Source organism: Bison bison, unplaced genomic scaffold (genome assembly GCF_000754665.1).
Source record: "Bison bison bison isolate TAMUID 2011002044 unplaced genomic scaffold, Bison_UMD1.0 scf7180017864469, whole genome shotgun sequence".
Lineage (NCBI taxonomy): Eukaryota > Metazoa > Chordata > Mammalia > Artiodactyla > Bovidae > Bison > Bison bison.
In genome coordinates, this window is record NW_011495030.1 from 2,886,250 (window position 1) to 2,904,199 (window position 17,950).

Genomic DNA, 17,950 nt, shown 5'->3' on the forward strand with positions numbered 1-17,950 from the left:
GGGTCTTTGTTGCTGCAGGGCTACTCTCTTGTTATGGTGCACAGGCTTCTCACTGCCATGGCTTCTCTTGTTATGGAGCACGGGTTCTAGAGCACAGGCTCAATAGATGCAGTGCATGGGCTTAGTTGCTCCATGGCATGTGGGATCTTCCCGGACCAGGGTTTGAACCTGTGTCTCTTGCAGGTGGATTCTTTACCACTGAGTCACCAGGGAAGCCCCTACAGATGTATTAACTGCTTAAAATATTCATTGTCCCCCTCTGCTGTGTCTATTCCTATATGAAAAGTATATTTCCCAATTCTTTGACATCAGACTTGTCAGTGTCTTTTGCTTTGGCCAGTGGGATGTGAGCAGAAGTTCTATAAACCATATTTAAGCACTAGCTTTCTGAGCTCCATGGTTCCATGATCACTTTCTTCTGCCATAAAAGTGGCATGTCCTAGAGGATACTCTGGATCCCCAATCCAGAAATTTGGGGATTGTTACCACAATATGACACAGTGAAAGCTGACTAACACCAGGACATTTGGGAAAAAATCTTGAGCAAATGGAGCAGGATCTGTTATTGAGTCTTTTCTCAGGGCCTGGAGAATTTTCTCTCAATTTTCATCTATCATGAGAGTCAGTTTATTTAGCAGTCTAGAATATGTAAAAATGAGGAATGTCAAAGTTACTTCTTTTTTATTAACAAAAGGAAAAAATATAAAGACCATAAACCACAATTGAGAACAAAATATTTTATTTCTCTCAATAAAACTATAGTTTACAATAGTATTTACTAAATAAATTATATAATTTCTCTTTTACAAGCAATAAACTAAATCACAAATATTTCAAAGACAATGTATGTACACGACATAAGGCCTTTTATAAATAGCTTTGCTTATCTCATTTCACTAGTAAACAGTGAAAAAATCTTTATAGAAGCTAATTTTCTATAAAGTATATGCAGACCTATTACACTGATCTTTATATGAAACCAATTTAAACTTTTAATGACATGGGCTATGATTATAACTTTGCAAAAAAGAATAGAATTTAGACTTTATTTACCATTTTGCATGGATGGATCTTTAAAAAATATATGCGCAGATTACATATGTTGCTTATGGATAATCACTGGATGCATGCAAAATGAAATAATGCAAGTGTCAATAGGAAAATAGCACTTCCAAGTCCAAAAAGTTGATTGGCAATGGTATAGAAAGCAGCTTAAACAGAGTTCATGCAGTTCTTCACAGTTCAGCAAGCAACAGCAAATGCCAGAAGAGTGTGGTATTTTTCACATCTGCTGATCAGCCTTTCCGCCAAGGCTCCCCTGACATCTTGCAGACTCCAAGTCCAGTTGATTATGATTCTGTGCGTAGTGGGGTTCAGCCGTTTCCTTTGGGTAATTCTGGAGTGGAGAAACTTCTTTACCACGACTGTGTTCATGTCTCCTCCATCTGCCAAGGTGGTCACCTTTTCACTTACTGGGTGGGGAAAAGGGGAAGGAGATGTAAGGCTAAGTTTTGGCATTGATTTATAATGGTGCCTGATGAGTAGGAACACAAGTTCATTCATTCTCTCAATGACTGGTACCTGAGAAACATGCAGGTAGAAGTGGGAGGGCAATAGGCCTGGGATGGATTCTTTTTTTTTAAAGATATTTTAATTAATTAATTTGTCTGCACTTGGTTTCAGTTGAGGCACGTGGGATCTTTCAGCTGCGGCATGTGCTATCTATCTAGTTCCCTGACTAGGGATCGAACCTGGTCCCCTGCACTGGGAGGGTGGTGTTTTAGCCCCTGGACCACCAGGGAAGTCCCTGGGATTGATTCTTTTGCAATGATAAGCATCTAACTTCTGCAATATCTAAATTCCACCAAGATTTATCAAGTTCTACCACATCACAGCTCAGGGCTAGGGACTTGGAAGGAAATAACGCTGACTAAGCCCTCCAAGGGCACAGTGCTTTGGGGTTGTGCTGTGGTATATCGGTCCTGAAGTATATCAGAGCAACCTGAACATGGTCTGGAACTCATGGACCCTGTGCTCATTTTCACACACTGTCCCTGTGGTTGGGGAATAAAAAATACATCCAGCAAATATCAGACCTAAAACGGTAGCTGCTTAAGATCAGAGGCAGCTAATTCAGCCTCTGACAGTTGTACTAGGATATATTTATGAGAAGTGGTACCATGTTCAGGCAGATGTAACTGCATATATCTATTGATCCTCTAATTATTACAGGACAGTATCCAAGTTACCATCTTTGTACTTCATTTGTTCTATCTGTAAAATGAGAGTAATAAATCCTGCTTTATAAGTGATAAACTTTTTTTTTATAGGAAAATAGTGTCTGGGTACAAATATACATACAGGGTACACACAAATTATATACATATCATTTAGTGCCTGGCATATGTTAGTGTCCCCAACATAATGGTTAAGAAGGTTGTAGCTGGGACCACAGACATTGTGTGGCCCAACACAGTCATCTGGAGACTGAAAAAACTTGAGTCCAAAGTTTGAAATGACTGAAAATTATTAGGAAAGAAACTGTGTCAAACAGGATTTTGTTTAAAAGTGAGTATTTCCTCTTGTAATTTGAGACTTTTGAGTTGTAACTTTTATTTACCTCTTTGTTTCATAGTTGAGACTGCTCCCTCTTATTAATCAAAATTGGAAAGGTTCACCTGCCTAAGTGTACAACATGTTCACACTACTACTCAAGCTGTATCTGAAAGATTATTTGAGTATTAAGCCGTGTGCGCTCTAGCAGTGGGCAAAGAGGAAGTTGCTCCATTTCTCAGCACAGATGCCTGTAAGGTCAACTTCATTTAGGCTTGACCAGTGGCATAAAAACACCCACATAAAACTACAAGTTTCTTCTAATTAGATTTGAGTCCTGCTTTCTTTAAAACCAAAAGGAGGTGATAGTTCAGCTCTACTTATCCGGTAGATCCCAGCTGGGGTTCCGTGTCTGGTTTCCAGTGCCAAACTGAGGCGGACACTGACCAATCTGAGCCCTGCCTGAAAGAACCATCAGCTGAAGGTCTCCAAACCCAGGACCCCATGGAATTGGTTAAAACCTGGGCTTTGGGGTCTAGAAAATAAAGAGATTTAAAGACAGAACGTAACAGTTGTCTTTGAATATCTGAAGACTCACTTTGGGGAAGAAAGAGGTACTCGCTGAGCTGTCACTGCAAGTGTGACACTGTCACCAACAGTAGTGGCACAGGCGGCCGTGATCCTCGGGGCAGGCAGGAGCACCAGAACATGTGAAGTGAGCAGGCTGGGAAAAGGGTCACCCTCTCAATCTCCTTCCATCAAGTGCTGTGATACTCAACAGTGCCCCCCGACCCTAGGAGCCCAATCTTTCATCTGTTGAGACTCAAGTGAATGTGTCAGTCATTCAGTCACATCCGGCTCTTTGAGACCCTATGGACTGTAGCCCTCTAGGCTCCTCTGTCCATGGAATTCTCCAGGCAAGAATACTGGAGTGGGTAGCCATTCCCTTCTCCAGGGGAGCTTCCTGACCCAGAAATCGAACCTGGGGCTCCTGCATTACAGGCAGATTCTTTACCATCTGAGCCACCAGGGAAGCCAAGGGTGAGAAAAAATGACTCCAAGACCAGAACTGGGACAAATTTGTAGAAGCCAGTTTTGCTTCAATGTGGAAATGTTTTCTAACTAAAGAAATGAGTGGTCTCTGAGGGAGGAGGCCAGGTGAACTGGCCTCTGGGTGGAGCTGAGGCAGTGGACCCAGGGTGGCAGGGAGGCACGCGATGACTGGTGGCCAGTGACAAGGGCTCGGGCAGTCGTGGGGGGTGGTCCTGGGTCAGATGATCACAAAGTTCCATTACAACCACAAGATTCTATTAAATACTGCTTGTAAAATAACTTAGAATATTGAAAATAGTTACTGGTTTATATAATAAAAACTACATGAAAAGAAATGTAATATTGTGTTTAACCAATTTTATGAGAAATTTGTAATTCAGTAAAAAAATCAAACAGTATTATAATGAAATATAATTTCCTTAGTATTAAAAATAATGAATTATTTCCAGCTCTGGTCATTAAAACTCCTGTATGTTCACTAAATTTTTAATTTTTAAATGTAATTTAAATTTTTTCTAGCTTATGAAGGGGCTTCCCAGGTGGTGCTAGTGGTAAAGAATATACCTGCCAATGCAGTAGATACAAGAGATGCTGGTTCAATCCCTGGGTCAGGAAGATCCCCTGGAGGAGGAAATAACAACCCACTCCAGTAGTCTTGCCTGGAGAATTCCATGGACAGAGGAGCCTGGTGGACTAAAGTCCATGGGTTGCAGTCGGACATGACTGAGCACACACACATACATGAATAGTTTATATTTACAATGCTGTGTTAGTTTCAGGTATACAGCAGAGTGACTCAGTTATACATATATCTGTTCTTTTTTAGATTCTTTACCCAAATAGGTTTCTACAGATTGTTGAGTAGAGGAGCTCCCTGTAGTATATAGTAGGTCCTTGTGGATTTTCTATATAGTAGTATGTATATGTTAATCCAAAACCCCTAACTTATCCTTTCCCCTTTGGTAACCATTAGGTTGTTTTCAAACCCTGGCATCTGTTTGTATTTTGTAAATAAGTTCATTAGTTTCATTTAATATGCCATATATATGTGGTATATTTGTCTCTTTCTGATTTATTTCACTTAGTATGATAATCTATAGAATTGCCTTTGTGGCTGCAAATGGCATTATTTCTTTTTTATGACTGAGCAATATTCCATTATAATCTATACTACAATATTCCATTGTATATTGTACTCCGTCTTCTTTATCCATTCATCTGTCAGTGAACACTTAGGTTGCCTCCTTGTCTTGGTTACTGTAATTAGAGCTGCAATGAACATTGGGGTGTATGTATGTTTTTGAATTACAGTTTTCTCTAGATATATGCCCATGAGTAGGATGACTGGGTCATATGATAGTTTTATTTTTAGTTTTTTTGAGGAAACTCCATACTGTTCTCTGTAATGGTTGTCCCAATTTACATTCCCATCAACAGTGTAGGAGGGTTCCCTATTCTTCACACCCTCTCTAGAATTTAGTTTTGATGGTCAGAAAGGTGATACCTCATTGTAGTTTTGATTTGCATTTCTCTAACAATTAGTGATGTTGAGCATCTTTTCATGTGCTTTTTTGCCATCTGTATATCTTCTTTGGAGAAATGTCTATGTAGATCTTCTGCCCATTTGTTGATTGGGTTTTGATTGATTGATTGATATTGAGCTACATCAGCTGTTTGTATAATGTGGAGATTAATTCCTTGTATGTCTTTTTTTCCCATTCTGTGCATTGTCTCTTCATATTGTTTATGGTTTCCTTTACTGTGCAACAGCTTTTAAGCTTAATTAGGTCTCATCTGTTTATTTTTGTTTTTATTTTCATTACACTAGGAGGTGATTCCAAAAGGAGTGTAGCAATTTACATCAAAGAATGTTCTTCCTATATTTTCCTCTAAGACTAGAGATCTTTTCAAGAAAATTAAGATACCAGGGGAACATTTCATGGAAAGATGGGCACAATAAAAGACAGAAATGGTATGGACCTAACAGAAGCAGAAGATAATAAGAAGTGGTGGCAAGAATACACAGAGGAACTATACAAAAAAGATCTTCACGACCCAGATAATCATGATGGTATGATCACTCACCTAGACCCAGACATCCTGACATGCAAAGTCAAGTGGGTCTTACGAAGCATCACTATGAATAAAGCTAGTGGAGGTGATGGAATTGCAGTTGAGCTATTTCAAATCCTAAAAGATGATGCTGTGAAAATGCTGCATTCAAATGCCAGCAAATTTGGAAAACTCAGCAGTGGCCACAACGCTGGAAAAGGTCAGTTTTCATTCCAATCCTAAAGAAAGGCAATGCCAAAGAATGCTCAAACTGTCAGACAATTTTACTCATCTTACATGCTGGTAAAGTAATGCTCAAAATTCTCCAAGCCAGGCTTAAACAGTATGTGAACCATGAACTTCCAGATGATCAAGCTGTATTTAGAAAAGGCAGAGGAACCAGAGATCAAATAGCCAACATCCACTGGATCATGAAAAACGGAGAGTTCCAGAAAAACATCTACTTCTGCTTTATTGACTATGCCAAAGCCTTTGACTGTATGTGATCACAACGAACTGGAAAATTCTTCAAAAGATGGGAACACCAGACCACCTGACCTGCCTCCTGAGAAATCTGTATGCAGGTCAAGAAGCAACAGTTAGAACTGGACATGGAACAACAGACTGTTCCAAATTGGGAAAGGAGTATGTCCAAGCTGTATCCTTTCACCCTGCTTATTTAACTTATATGCAGAGTACATCACGAGAAATGCTGGGCTGGATAAAGCACAAGCTAGAATCAAGATTGCTGGAGAAATATCAAAACCTCATATATGCAGATGACACCACCCTTATGGCAGGAAGCAAAGAAGAACTAAAGAGCCTCTTGATGAAAGTGAAAGAGGAGAGTGAAAAAGTTGGCTTAAAACTCAACATTCAGAAAACTAAGATCATGGCATCTGGTCTGATCACTTCATGGAGAATAGATGGGGAAACAATGGAAAGAGTGACAGACTTTATTTTTTTGGGTTCCAAAATCACTGCAGATAGTGAGTGCTGCCATGAAATTAAAAGATGCTTGCTCCTTGGAAGAAAAGTTACGACCAACCTTGACAGCATATTAAAAAGCAGAGACATTACTTTGCCAACAAAGGTCCATCTAGTCAAGGCTATGGTTTTTCCAGTAGTAGTGTATGGATGTGAGAGTTGGACTATATAAAGAAAGCTGAGCACCAAAGAATTGATGCTTTTGAACTGTGGTGTTGGAGAAGACTCTTGAGAGTCCCCTGGACAGCAAGGAGATCCAACCAGTCTATCCTAAAGGAAATCAACCCTGAATATTCATTGGAAGGACTGATGCTGAAGCTGAAACTCCAATACGATGGCCACCTGATGCGAAGAACTGATTCATTGGAAAAGACCCTGATGCTGGAAAAGATTGAAGGCGGGAGGAGAAGGGGGTGACAAAGGATGAGATGGTTGGATAGCATCACCGACTAGATGGACATGAGTTTGAGTAAACTCTGGAAGTTGATGATGGACAGGGAAGCCTGGCATGCTTCAGTCCATGGGGTCACAAAGAGTTGGACACAACTGAGTGATTGAACTGTACTGAACCGAAGAGCTTTATAGTAGCTTGTTTTACTTTAGGTCTAAGCCATTTTGGGTTTACTTTTGTGTATGGGGACAGATAATGTTCTAGTTTCATTCTTTTACATGTTGTTGTTCGTGTTCACCAAGTCATGTCCAACTCTTCATAACTCCATGGACTGCAGCACTCCAGTCTTCCCTATCCCTCACCATCTCCTGGCGTTTGCTCAAGTTCATGTCCACTGAATCAGTGATGCCATCCAACCATCTCATCCTCTGTCTCCCTCTTCTCCTTATGCCTTCAATCTTTCCCAGCAGTAGGGTATTTTCCAGTGAGTCAGCTATTCACATCAGCTGGTCAAAGTATTGGCGCTTCAGCTTCAGTCTAGGTCATTCCAAAGAGTATTCAGGGTTGATTTCCTTTAGGACTGACTGATTTGATCTTGCTTTCCAAGAGACTCTCAGGAGTCTTCTCCAGCATCACAGTTTAAAAGCATCAATTCTTCAGTGCTCTGCCTTCTTTATTGTCCACATCTCACATACATACATGACTACTGGAAAGACCATAACCTTGACTAAATGGACCTTTGTTGGCAAAGTGATGTCTTTGTTTTCAACACTCTGTCTAGGTTTGTCATCGCTCTCGGGCCAAGAAGCAATCATCTGCTAATTTCATGGCTGCAGTCACCATCACAGTGATTTTAGAGCCCAAGAAGAGGAAATCTGTCCCTGCTTCTACCTTTTTCCCTTCTATTTGTCATGAAGTGATGGAACTGGATGCTACGATCTTAATTTTTTTACTATTGAGTTTTAAGCCAGCTTTTTCACTTTCTTCTATCACTCTCATCAAGAGGCTCTTTAGTTCCTCTTCACTTTCTGCCAGGAGGGTGGTATCATCTGTATATCTGAGGTTGTTGATATTTTTCCCAGCAATCTTGATTCCAGTTTGTAACTCATCCATGCAGCATTTCATATGATGTGCTCTGTGTATAAGTTAAATAAACAGGGTGACAATAAACAGCTTTGTCATACTCCTTTCTCAATTCTGAACCAGTCAGTTGTTCCATACAGGGTTCTAACTGTTGCTTCTTGACCCACATAAAGGTTTCTCAGAAAACAGGTATTCCCATCTCTTTAAGAGTTTTCCACAGTTTGTTATGATCCACACTGTCAAAGGCTTTAGCATAGTCAGTGAAACAGAGGTTGATGTTTTTCTGGAATTCCCTTGCTTTCTCTATGATCCAGCGAATGTTGGCAATTTTATCTCTGGTTCCTCTGCCTTTTCTAAACCCAGCTTGAACATCTGAAAGTTCTAGTTTCACATAATGATGAAGCCTAGCTTGGAGGACTTTGAGCATAACCTTACTAGCATGGGAGATGAGTGCAACTGTCTGGTGCTAAACATTCTTTAGTATTGCTCTTCTTGGGAATTGGGATGAGGAATGACCTTTTCCAGTCCTGTGGCCACTGCTGGGTTTTCCAAATTTGCTGACATATTGAGTGTCTCACTTTAATAGCATCATCTTTTTAAGATTTTTAAATAGCTCAGCTGGAATTCCATCACCTCCACTAGCTTTATTGGCAGCAGTGCTTCCTAAGGCCCACTTGACTTCGCACTCCAGAATGTCTAGCTCTGAGAGAGAGGCTACACCATTGCGGTTATCCAGGTCATTAAGATCTTTTTTGTACAGTTCTTCTATGCATTCTTTCCATCTCTTCTTGATCTCTCTGCCTCTATTAAGTCTTTACTATTTTTGTCCTTTATTGTGTCCATCTTTGGCAGAAAGGTTTCTTTGATATTTCCAATTTTCTTGAAGAGATATGTAGTCTTACCCTTTCTGTTGTTTTCATTTCTTTGCATTGTTCATTGAAGGCCTTTTCTCTCTCTCGCTATTCTCTGGAACTCTGCATTTAGTTGGGTGTAACTTTCATTTTCTCCCTTGCTTTTTCCTTCTCTTCTTTCCTCTATCATTTGTAACACCTCCTCAAACAACCACTTTGCCTTCTTAATTTCTTTTTCTTTGGGATGGTTTGGTTTGCTGCCTGCTGTACAATATTACAGACCTTTGTCCACAGTTCTTCAGGCACAGTTTACTAGCTCGAATCCTTTGAATCTATTTGTGACCTCCACTGTATATTCCTAGGGGAATTGATTTAAGTTGTACCTGATGGCCTAATAGCTTTCCTCACTTTCTTTAGTTTAAGCCTGAATTTTGCTATGAGGAGCTGATGATCTGAGCCACAGTCAGCACCAGTATTGTTTTTGCTGACTGTATACAGCTTTTCCATCTTTGGCTACAAAGAATATAATCAATCTGATTTTGGTATTGGCCACTGGGTGATGTCCAGGTGTAAAGTTGGCTCTTATGTTGTCGAAAATGGGAATTTGCTATGACCAGTGCATTCTGTTGACAGAATTGTTAGCCTTTGCCTTGATGCATTTTATACTCCAAGGCCAAACTTGCCTGTTATTCCAGGTATCTCTTGACTTCCTACTTTTGCATTCCAATTCCCTATGATAAGTAGGACATCTTTTTTGGTGTTCTAGGTCTTGTAGATCTTCGTAGAACTGATCAGCTTCTTCAGCATCAGTGGTTGGGGAATAGCCTTGGATTACTGTGATGTTGAATGGTTTTCGTTGGAAATGAACCGAGATCATTCTTTCATTTTTAAGGTTACACCCATGTGCTGCAATGTTCCCAGCACCACTTATTGAAGAGACTGTCTCTACTCTATTGTATAGTTTTTCCTCCTTTGTCATAGATTAATTGACATGGGTACAAGGGTTTATTTCTGGCCTTTCTATCTTGTTCCATTGATCTATTAATATATTTCTGTCTTTGTGCCAGTACTATACTTCTTTGATTACTGTAGCCTTAATAGTATAGTCTGAAGTCAGGGAGCCTGATTCCTCCAGCTCCATTTTTCTTTCTCAAGATTGCTTTGGCTATTCAGGATCTTTTTTTTTCTTTTTTTTTTTTTAAAGATCTTTTGTATTTGCATAAAACTTTAAAAATTTGTTTCAGTTCTGTGAAAAATGTCATTGGTAATTTGATTGGGATTCCACTGAACCTGTAGGTTGCCTGGAGTATTATAGTCATTTTGACAATATTGATTCTTCCAATTCAAGAACATGGTATATCTTCCCATCTGTTTGTGTCATCTTATGAGATGGTCGGATGGCATCACCAACTCAATGGACATGAGTTTGAGCAAACTCAGGGAGATCATAAAGGACAGGGAAGTCTGGTGTGCTGCAGTCCATGGGGTCGCAAAGAGTCGGACACAACTAAGCGACTGAACAACAACAACAGTTTCTTTCATCAGCATCTTAGTTTTCAGAGAACAGGTCTTTTGCCTCCTTAGATAGGTTTATTCCTAGGTATTTTTTTCTTTTTGATGCTATGGTAAATGGGATTATTTCTTTAATTTCTCTTTCTGACCTTTCATTGTAAGTGTATAGAAATGGAACAAATATTTAAAGTTAATTTTTATTGGAGTATAATTGCTTTCCCTGGTGGCTCAGATGGTAAAGAATCTACCTACAATACAGGAGACCCCGGGTTCGACCCCTGGTTCGACCCCTGGGTCAGAAAGATCCCCTGGAGAAGGAAATAGCAACCCACTCCGGTATTCTTGCCTGGAGAATTCCATGGACAGAGGAGCCTGATGGGCTATAGTCCTTGGGGTTGCAAAGAGTTGGACATGACTGAGTGACTAACACACAATTACTTTATGATGTTTTGTTAATTTCTTGCTGTACAGCAAAATGAATTATCCTATGTATACATATACTCCCTCTTTTTTAGATTTTGTTCCCATATAGGTCACCACAGAGCATGAGTGGAGTTCCCTGTGCTATACGGTAGAGTCTCATTAGTTCTGTATTTTATAAATCATAGTGTATATATGTCAGTTCCAATCTCTGAATTCATCCCACCCACCTTCCCCTCTTGGTAACCATAAGTTTGTTCTCTTCATCTGTGACTCTACTTCTGCTTTGCAAATAAGTTCATCTCTACTATTTTTCTAGATTCCACATACAAGTGATATTATACAGTATTTGTGCTTCATTTTCTGACTTCCTTTACTCTGTATGACAGCTCCAGGTCCATCCACATCTCTGTAAATGTATTTCATTCTTTTTAATGGTAGGTACTATTCCATTGTGTATATGCATCACATTTTTATCCATTCCTGTCAATGGACTTTTAGGTTGCTTCCATGTCCTGGCTATTGTAAATAGTGCTGCAATGAACATCACAGTGAACATAAACCTTTTGGATTATGGTTTTCTCTGGATATGTGCCCAGGAGTGGGATTGCTGGGTTTTATGGTAGCTCTATTTTTAGTTTTTTAAGGAACCTCCATACTGTTCTCCAAAGTGATAGTACCAATTTACATTCCTATCAACAGTGTAGGAGGGTTCCCTTTTCTCCACACCCTCTCCAGCATTTATTGTTGATGATGATGGCTATTATCAACAATTATATCACCTCACTGGTATGAGGTGATATGTCATTTTTTTTATTTGAAAATGCAACAGGTTTCTGTATATTAATTGTGTATCTGCAGCCTTATGAAATTACTGATGAACTCTCATAGTTATCTGGTACCATCTTTTGGATTTTCTGTGTATAGCATCATTTTATGTTAACTTCTTTTCCAATTTGGATTCCTTTTTTCTTCTCTGATTGCCATGGCTAGGACTTTCAAAACTGTTTAATAAAAGAGGTAAGAGTGGACGTTCTTGTCTTATTCCTGATCTTAGAGGAAACTGCTTTCAGCTTTTCACTGTTGAGTATGATGTTAGCTGTGGCTCTGTCATATATGACCTTTATTATATTGATGTAGGTTCCCTCTATGCCCACTTTCTGGAGAGTTTTTATCATAAATGAGCATACAATTTTGTCAAAAGCTTTTTTTTCATCTATTGAGATGATCGTATGGTTTTTATTCTTCAATTTGTTAATGTGTATCACACTGATTGATTTGTGGATATTGAAGAATCTCTGCATCCCTGGGATAAATCCCACTTGATCATGGTGTATGATCCTTTTAATGTATTGTTGTATTCTTTTTGCTAGTATTTTGTTGAGAATTTCTGCATCTACATTCATCAGTGATATTGGTCTGTAATTTTCTTTTTTGTGGTGTCTCTGTCTGATTTTGGTATCAGGGTGATGGTGACCTCCTAGAATGAGTTTGGGAGTGTTTCTTCCTCTTCATTTTGGAATAGTTTCAGAAGGATAGGTGTTACATCATCTCTAAATGTCTGATAGAATTCACTTGTTAAGCCATCTGGTCCTGGACTTTTGTCTGTTGAAAGTTTTTACTTGTGACTGGTCTGTTCATATTTCCTATTTCTTCCTGGTTCAGTCTGGAAGATTGTACCTTTCTAATAAGAATTTTTCCATTTTGTCTAGGTTATCTATTTTATTGGCATATAGTCACTTGTAGTGGTCTTGTATGATCATCTGTATTTGTGGTATCAGATTTAACTTTTTTTATTTCTAATTTTATTGATTTGAGCTCTTTTTTTTTTTTTGATGAGTCTAACTAAAGGTTTATCAATTTATCTTTCCAAAGAACCAGCTTTTAGTTTCATTGATGTTTTCTATTTTGTCTCTATTTCTTTTATTTCTGCTGTAATCTTTATAATATTTTCCTTCTAATTAATTTGGATTTTGTTTATTCTTTCTCTAGTTGCTTTATATGTAAGGTTAGGTTGTTTGAGGTGCTTTTCCTTGTTTCCTGAGGTAAGACTGTGTGGCCATAAACTTCCTCTTAGAACTGCTTTTGCTGCCCAAGAGCTCACACTAATGAGTATTCCCTGGGGCCTCCACCAGTGTCCTTGCCCCCAAAGTGAGTCACAGCTGACCCCCAGGCCCTGAGGAGACCCTCCAAGACCCACAAGTAGGTCCGGCCTAGGCGCTTATGGACTCACTGCTTTGCCCGGGGTCCCAGTTCATGTGAAACCTGTGTGCATCCTTCAAGAGCGGAATCTCTGTTTCCCTCAGACCTCTGGAGATCCCGCACTCAAGCCCCACCGGCCTTCAAAGACAAATGCCCTGGGAGCGCCTCCTCCTGCTGCCAGAACCTCAGGCAGGGGAGCCTGATGTGGGGCTTAGAGCTCTCACTCCTGTGGGAGAACCTCTATGATACATTTATTTTCCAGGCTGTGGATCACCCACTGGTATGTGATTTGATTTTGTTGCTAATGTGCCCCTCCTACTATCTCACAGTGGCTTCTTCTTTATCTCTTGGTGTAGAGTATCTTTTTTGGTAGATTCAAGTCTTTTTTGTCAATGGTTGTTGTCCTGCAGTTAGTTGTGATTTTGGTGTTTTCATGAGCAAAGGTGAGCAAGTCCTTCTACTCTGCCATCTTCTCGAATCATTCTACTGGAATTTTTTTTTTAAACTGGAGGGTCTTGTTGCAGTTTCCATAAACTTCATTAAACACCCACTCTCACCCCCCAGGTACAAGGATGTCAAAGTTGGTGAGAACTGCCAATTCTATACCCATGTTCTAATGTAATCCTGGAATGACATGTTTGGTTACCTGAAAGTATGCATTATAGGTCTTTAGGTCTTAAGCAGTATCTCCCTGATTATAAACTTGGCCACAATGAGAAGAAGGTGATTTGATTATCTCATATTTAGTATAAAGTGTTCAACAATTTTCCTTTCTCCAAGTTATAATCCACAAATCCTTTATTAACCATCAGTGAAGAGACAAAGTATCAGCTGTCTATCTACACTGGGAAGAAACTCATAGCTTGAGTTTATTCTTCAAAATATGGTACGTGTAGGACCCCCTCCAGCTCTCCAACACAGAGATGGACTCTTCAGGTATTACTTCCTCAAACACTAGCAACTTCTTCTGAGGTACTGAAACTCAACCCTCTGCTCACCTGATGGCTTTGGAAGTAGAAACAGGAACTGGTGCTTTGGTGGGAGAACCCAGCCATATCTCAGGGAAGCATGGACAGACAGAATGACATTTGAGCTCTTGTCATCAACTGCTCTTGTATGTACATGTACATAATCATCTGTCCACACAGATGCCAGGGTTCCCTAAGCATGTGATGCTCTGCGAAACTGCGATATGTTTTAAATTCTGAGACCTGAAGGAAAAGGTGTGACAACGGTTGGTGTGAAAGGAGTATTTAGGTATTTCTGTGGCCTAAATCCTTAGCATTATTTATCCACATATGTTGGTTTGTGGGTGTGTGAGAGGTTCATATGTTTATTTCCACTTAAACTCAGGTACTTCTATGACTGAAACTGTACAATGCACACAAAGGAACACAGCAAAACAAAAGTAGTCTGTTTGCTAAAATCAAAGCCCTTTCTGAGGGTGGACCCCACTGTGGGGCAGCCAGGTTACCCCAGGGGTCCCCCTGAAGTAGATCACTTCATGATGGGCCAAGTTTTTGGAGGGTGACTTTTTAGAGTGCTGTGCCGAGGGTGTCGGGTGAGACGTTCCTCTTCTGAGGCCTCACTTCTAGGCTCATTTCCATCCCTCCCTTTTTTCCTGAAAGAAACACATACACACCCTCAGCCTACTGTTTAAAAGGCATATTTAGCCAATAGAATTTCATAAGATCTGGAACGTGCTGTGAGGGGATTTAAGGGCAGAGCTGAAACAAGGCAGAGTTTCAGGACTAAGATGAAACATGATGATGTGGCTAAGATGACCACACTAAATAGTCCCTGAGGCCTCATTGTTCTGTGAGCTCCTGACCTTCATGGGTGACGTTCTTTTTTAACCATAGTTGCCTCACAGTTCAGCCCCAGGGTCCCACGGAAGCATGATCTTTTCCTCTCTGGGGTCCAAGGGCAGCCCCATTCTGATTTTAAGTTGAAATTCTTTGCCAAAATACCCCTGAGGAAGAAACTGATTCCTCTCCAGGCTATCATAGGTGGCAAGTCCCTTATTTCCTTTTCCTGTTCCAAGCGCCTCTTCCCCAGCCCTGTTTCCTTGGCCAATGTTCTGTTGCTATGAGAGCACCTACCAATTCATTCTGCCTCATGCCCTTCATTTTAGTCCAAACTGCATTGCCACAAACACGCAAGCAGCTCCACAGGGTCTCACCCCTATCATCCCCTGGGGCCCGGTGTCCCCTCCTTCTCTGGGTTCACGAGATTGCCTTCTCAAAGACCCTTGAGTTTCTGAGGAGCCACCATGTACTCTGGAATTTTTCTTCAAACATCAGGCTCTGTGTTTTCATTTTATCATATTCATATCTGCCCCGTATTAGGATACTTCACAAGGCGTGATCACTTGGAAATAGATTGGAGTAGGAGATTTCTCTTTGAACAACAGTAGTGGGTGTCCAAAAGCTCAGCATTTTTTTAAGGAGGTGAACAAGTACAGACACTAATGCTACAGGAATCGGGACACAGTCTATGTATGGAGTCCAGTCACACTGGTATGGGCTTTTTATAGGTAGGAAGCTTTCTCCCAGCTAAGTTTCTTACCTTAGTACTTAAAAAAAAAAATTTAGACTCAGACTCAGGGGTGAAATTATTCTTTCCCAAGAACCAGGGACGAAAGGGCCTTCATTGAGAAGCCTTGAGGCAAAAAGTGGACCTGGAATGACCTTGGAGGGTACGTACAATTTGGAAGAAAACTAGCACATTGTGCCGATCATGTAGAATGTTTGTTGAATCCTGAATGCTGGCAGCACACGGAGTCCCAGGCCTTCTGCCAGCCTTCCAATGCCCTATCAAAGTGTTCCACACCAACCAGCAGATAGATTACTGATAAGATGAGAACAGACCCAAGAAAAACCTGGCACTGATTCTGGATGTCTTGAGAGATGGATTTAGGATTATGGCCTCTCATTTCAAAACTGTTAGTATAGCAGCAATATTTTAACACAGTTCCTGGCCTGATTGATTTGTTTTCCAAAGACCTAAGAGAAGCTGGAGGGCATCAGTGATTTATGTGGCTGACAGTTCTACATTGGACTTTACAGTGACTGTTGCTAATTGTAAATCGAAATGGTTACCTTATTATCTAATGTATCACATAGCCCTGGGGCTGCAACTGAGTCCACTCTGGACAATGTGGGGAGGGTAATATGGTACTGCTGCTGCTGCTGCTAAGTGGCTTCAGTCATGTCCGACTCTGTGCGACCCCGTAGATGGCAGCCCACAGGGCTCCCCCATCCCTGGGATTCTCCAAGCAAGAACACTGGAGTGGGTTGCCATTTCCTTCTCCAATGCATGAAAGTAAAAAGTGAAAGTGAAGCCACTCAGTCGTGTTCGACTCTTAGCGACCCCATGGACTGCAGCCCACTAGGCTCCTCCATCCATGGGATTTTCCAGGTAAGAGTACTGGAGTGGGGTGCCATTGCCTTCTCCTAGCTTCATTCAAAAGGGAGCACTGCCTTGGGATGAGGCCACTGGTTTTTCTCCCTGTGCAGAAGGAAAGGGTGAGCTCCCAGAGACCCCCTAGCCATAGCCAGAGGCTGCACCCCTATCAGGCCTTTCCCTTCCATCACTTTTCTTGGTACCATTTTTTTCTTCACAAAAACACAGTAGCCGGCATGGATTGCATTGTGTCTCCCAGTTCCCCTTGGCCCATTCATGTGTTCAAGCTTTAACCCCCAGTACTACGGGAGTAAGGGAGTTAAAGTCAGGTCATTAGGACTGGCCCTGATCAGATATAACTGAGATGCTTATAAAAAGGAGAAATTTGAACACAGAGATAGGCACACAGAAGGAAGACACAGGGAGAAAATGGCCATCCACAAGCCAAGAAGGGAAGCCAGAAAGAGATCCTCCTCTTACAGCCCTCAGAAGGGATGAACCCTGCCAACACCTTGACCTTGAACTTCCAGCTTCCAGAACTGTGAAACAATACATGCAATTCTGTTGTTTATGCCACCCAGTTTATAGCACTTCATTATAGCAGCCCTAGGAAACAGATACAGTACTATTACTGGGGTTTACAGAGTTGTTTTTTTTTTTTTTTTAAATAAGGACCTATATTTGAATTTTATTATGGTGGTGCTAGTGGTAAAGAACCTGCCTGCCAATGCAGGAGACTCACAAGAGACACGAGTTCAATCCCTGGGTTGGGAAGATCCCCTGGAGGAGGAAATGGCAATCCACTCCAGTATTCTTGGAGAATTCCATGGACAGAGGAGCCTGGCAGGTTACAGTCCATAAGGTCGCAAAGAGTCGGACATGACTAAAGTGACTTAGCACGCACACATACTTAACCGTATATTCTATTGGGAGCTACCATAAAAGCTTTAGTCCCCTGCAGGTAGAATGGCTGAAAAGAACAGGCTGTCAAAGACTGAAAATGAAAAAAAGGCTTTTTCACCCTATGTTTGTTGATACTTCATTAAAGATGCTGACTAAGCAGTAAAAAGGATTTTTCTGTGTTTAACCCCCAAATTGCCATAGGGCTTACAAAGAGGCTCAAGTGTATCTGGCCTTGATGGATGAGAAGGGCATGCTAGGATCCTAGGGAAAATTAGCACCTTCATTTTTATGTCTGATTGTAATTGCAGCCTCCACTCCAACTTGAAAGGTGGTAGATGTCTGTCAGAGGGAACTGCCTTTGCTGTTTGAAGGATGTACCCCAGCCAAACGTGGGTTCACAGCACCAAGAGGCTACCATAAAGTAAGTACATGGAGTGGAGACAGTCCTCCAAGCCTCACACTCGCACTTAGATTTCAATTCCAGGACCTCAATCAATCCTTATCCAGGTTGGTCAGAGGCACCTTCTTACCACGAGGT

The 17,950-nt window shown here is 40.9% G+C and overlaps 1 protein-coding gene across 2 annotated transcripts in view; it reads right to left on the reverse strand.

Moving 5' to 3' along the window:
- Positions 1 to 722: 722 nt before the first annotated feature.
- PIP5K1B (phosphatidylinositol-4-phosphate 5-kinase, type I, beta) overlaps positions 723 to 17,950 on the reverse strand; it is a 533,355-nt gene continuing 516,127 nt past the window's right edge. The window contains exon 17 of one of the 2 annotated variants that reach the window (XM_010860667.1): positions 723 to 1,472. In XM_010860667.1, coding sequence (XP_010858969.1) covers positions 1,470 to 1,472 — 3 coding nt within the window. In that variant the 3' untranslated portion in view covers positions 723 to 1,469. Of the gene's footprint in view, positions 1,473 to 12,924; positions 14,726 to 17,950 lie in introns of those variants that run through there. The other variant, XM_010860666.1, reaches the window with a different exon arrangement.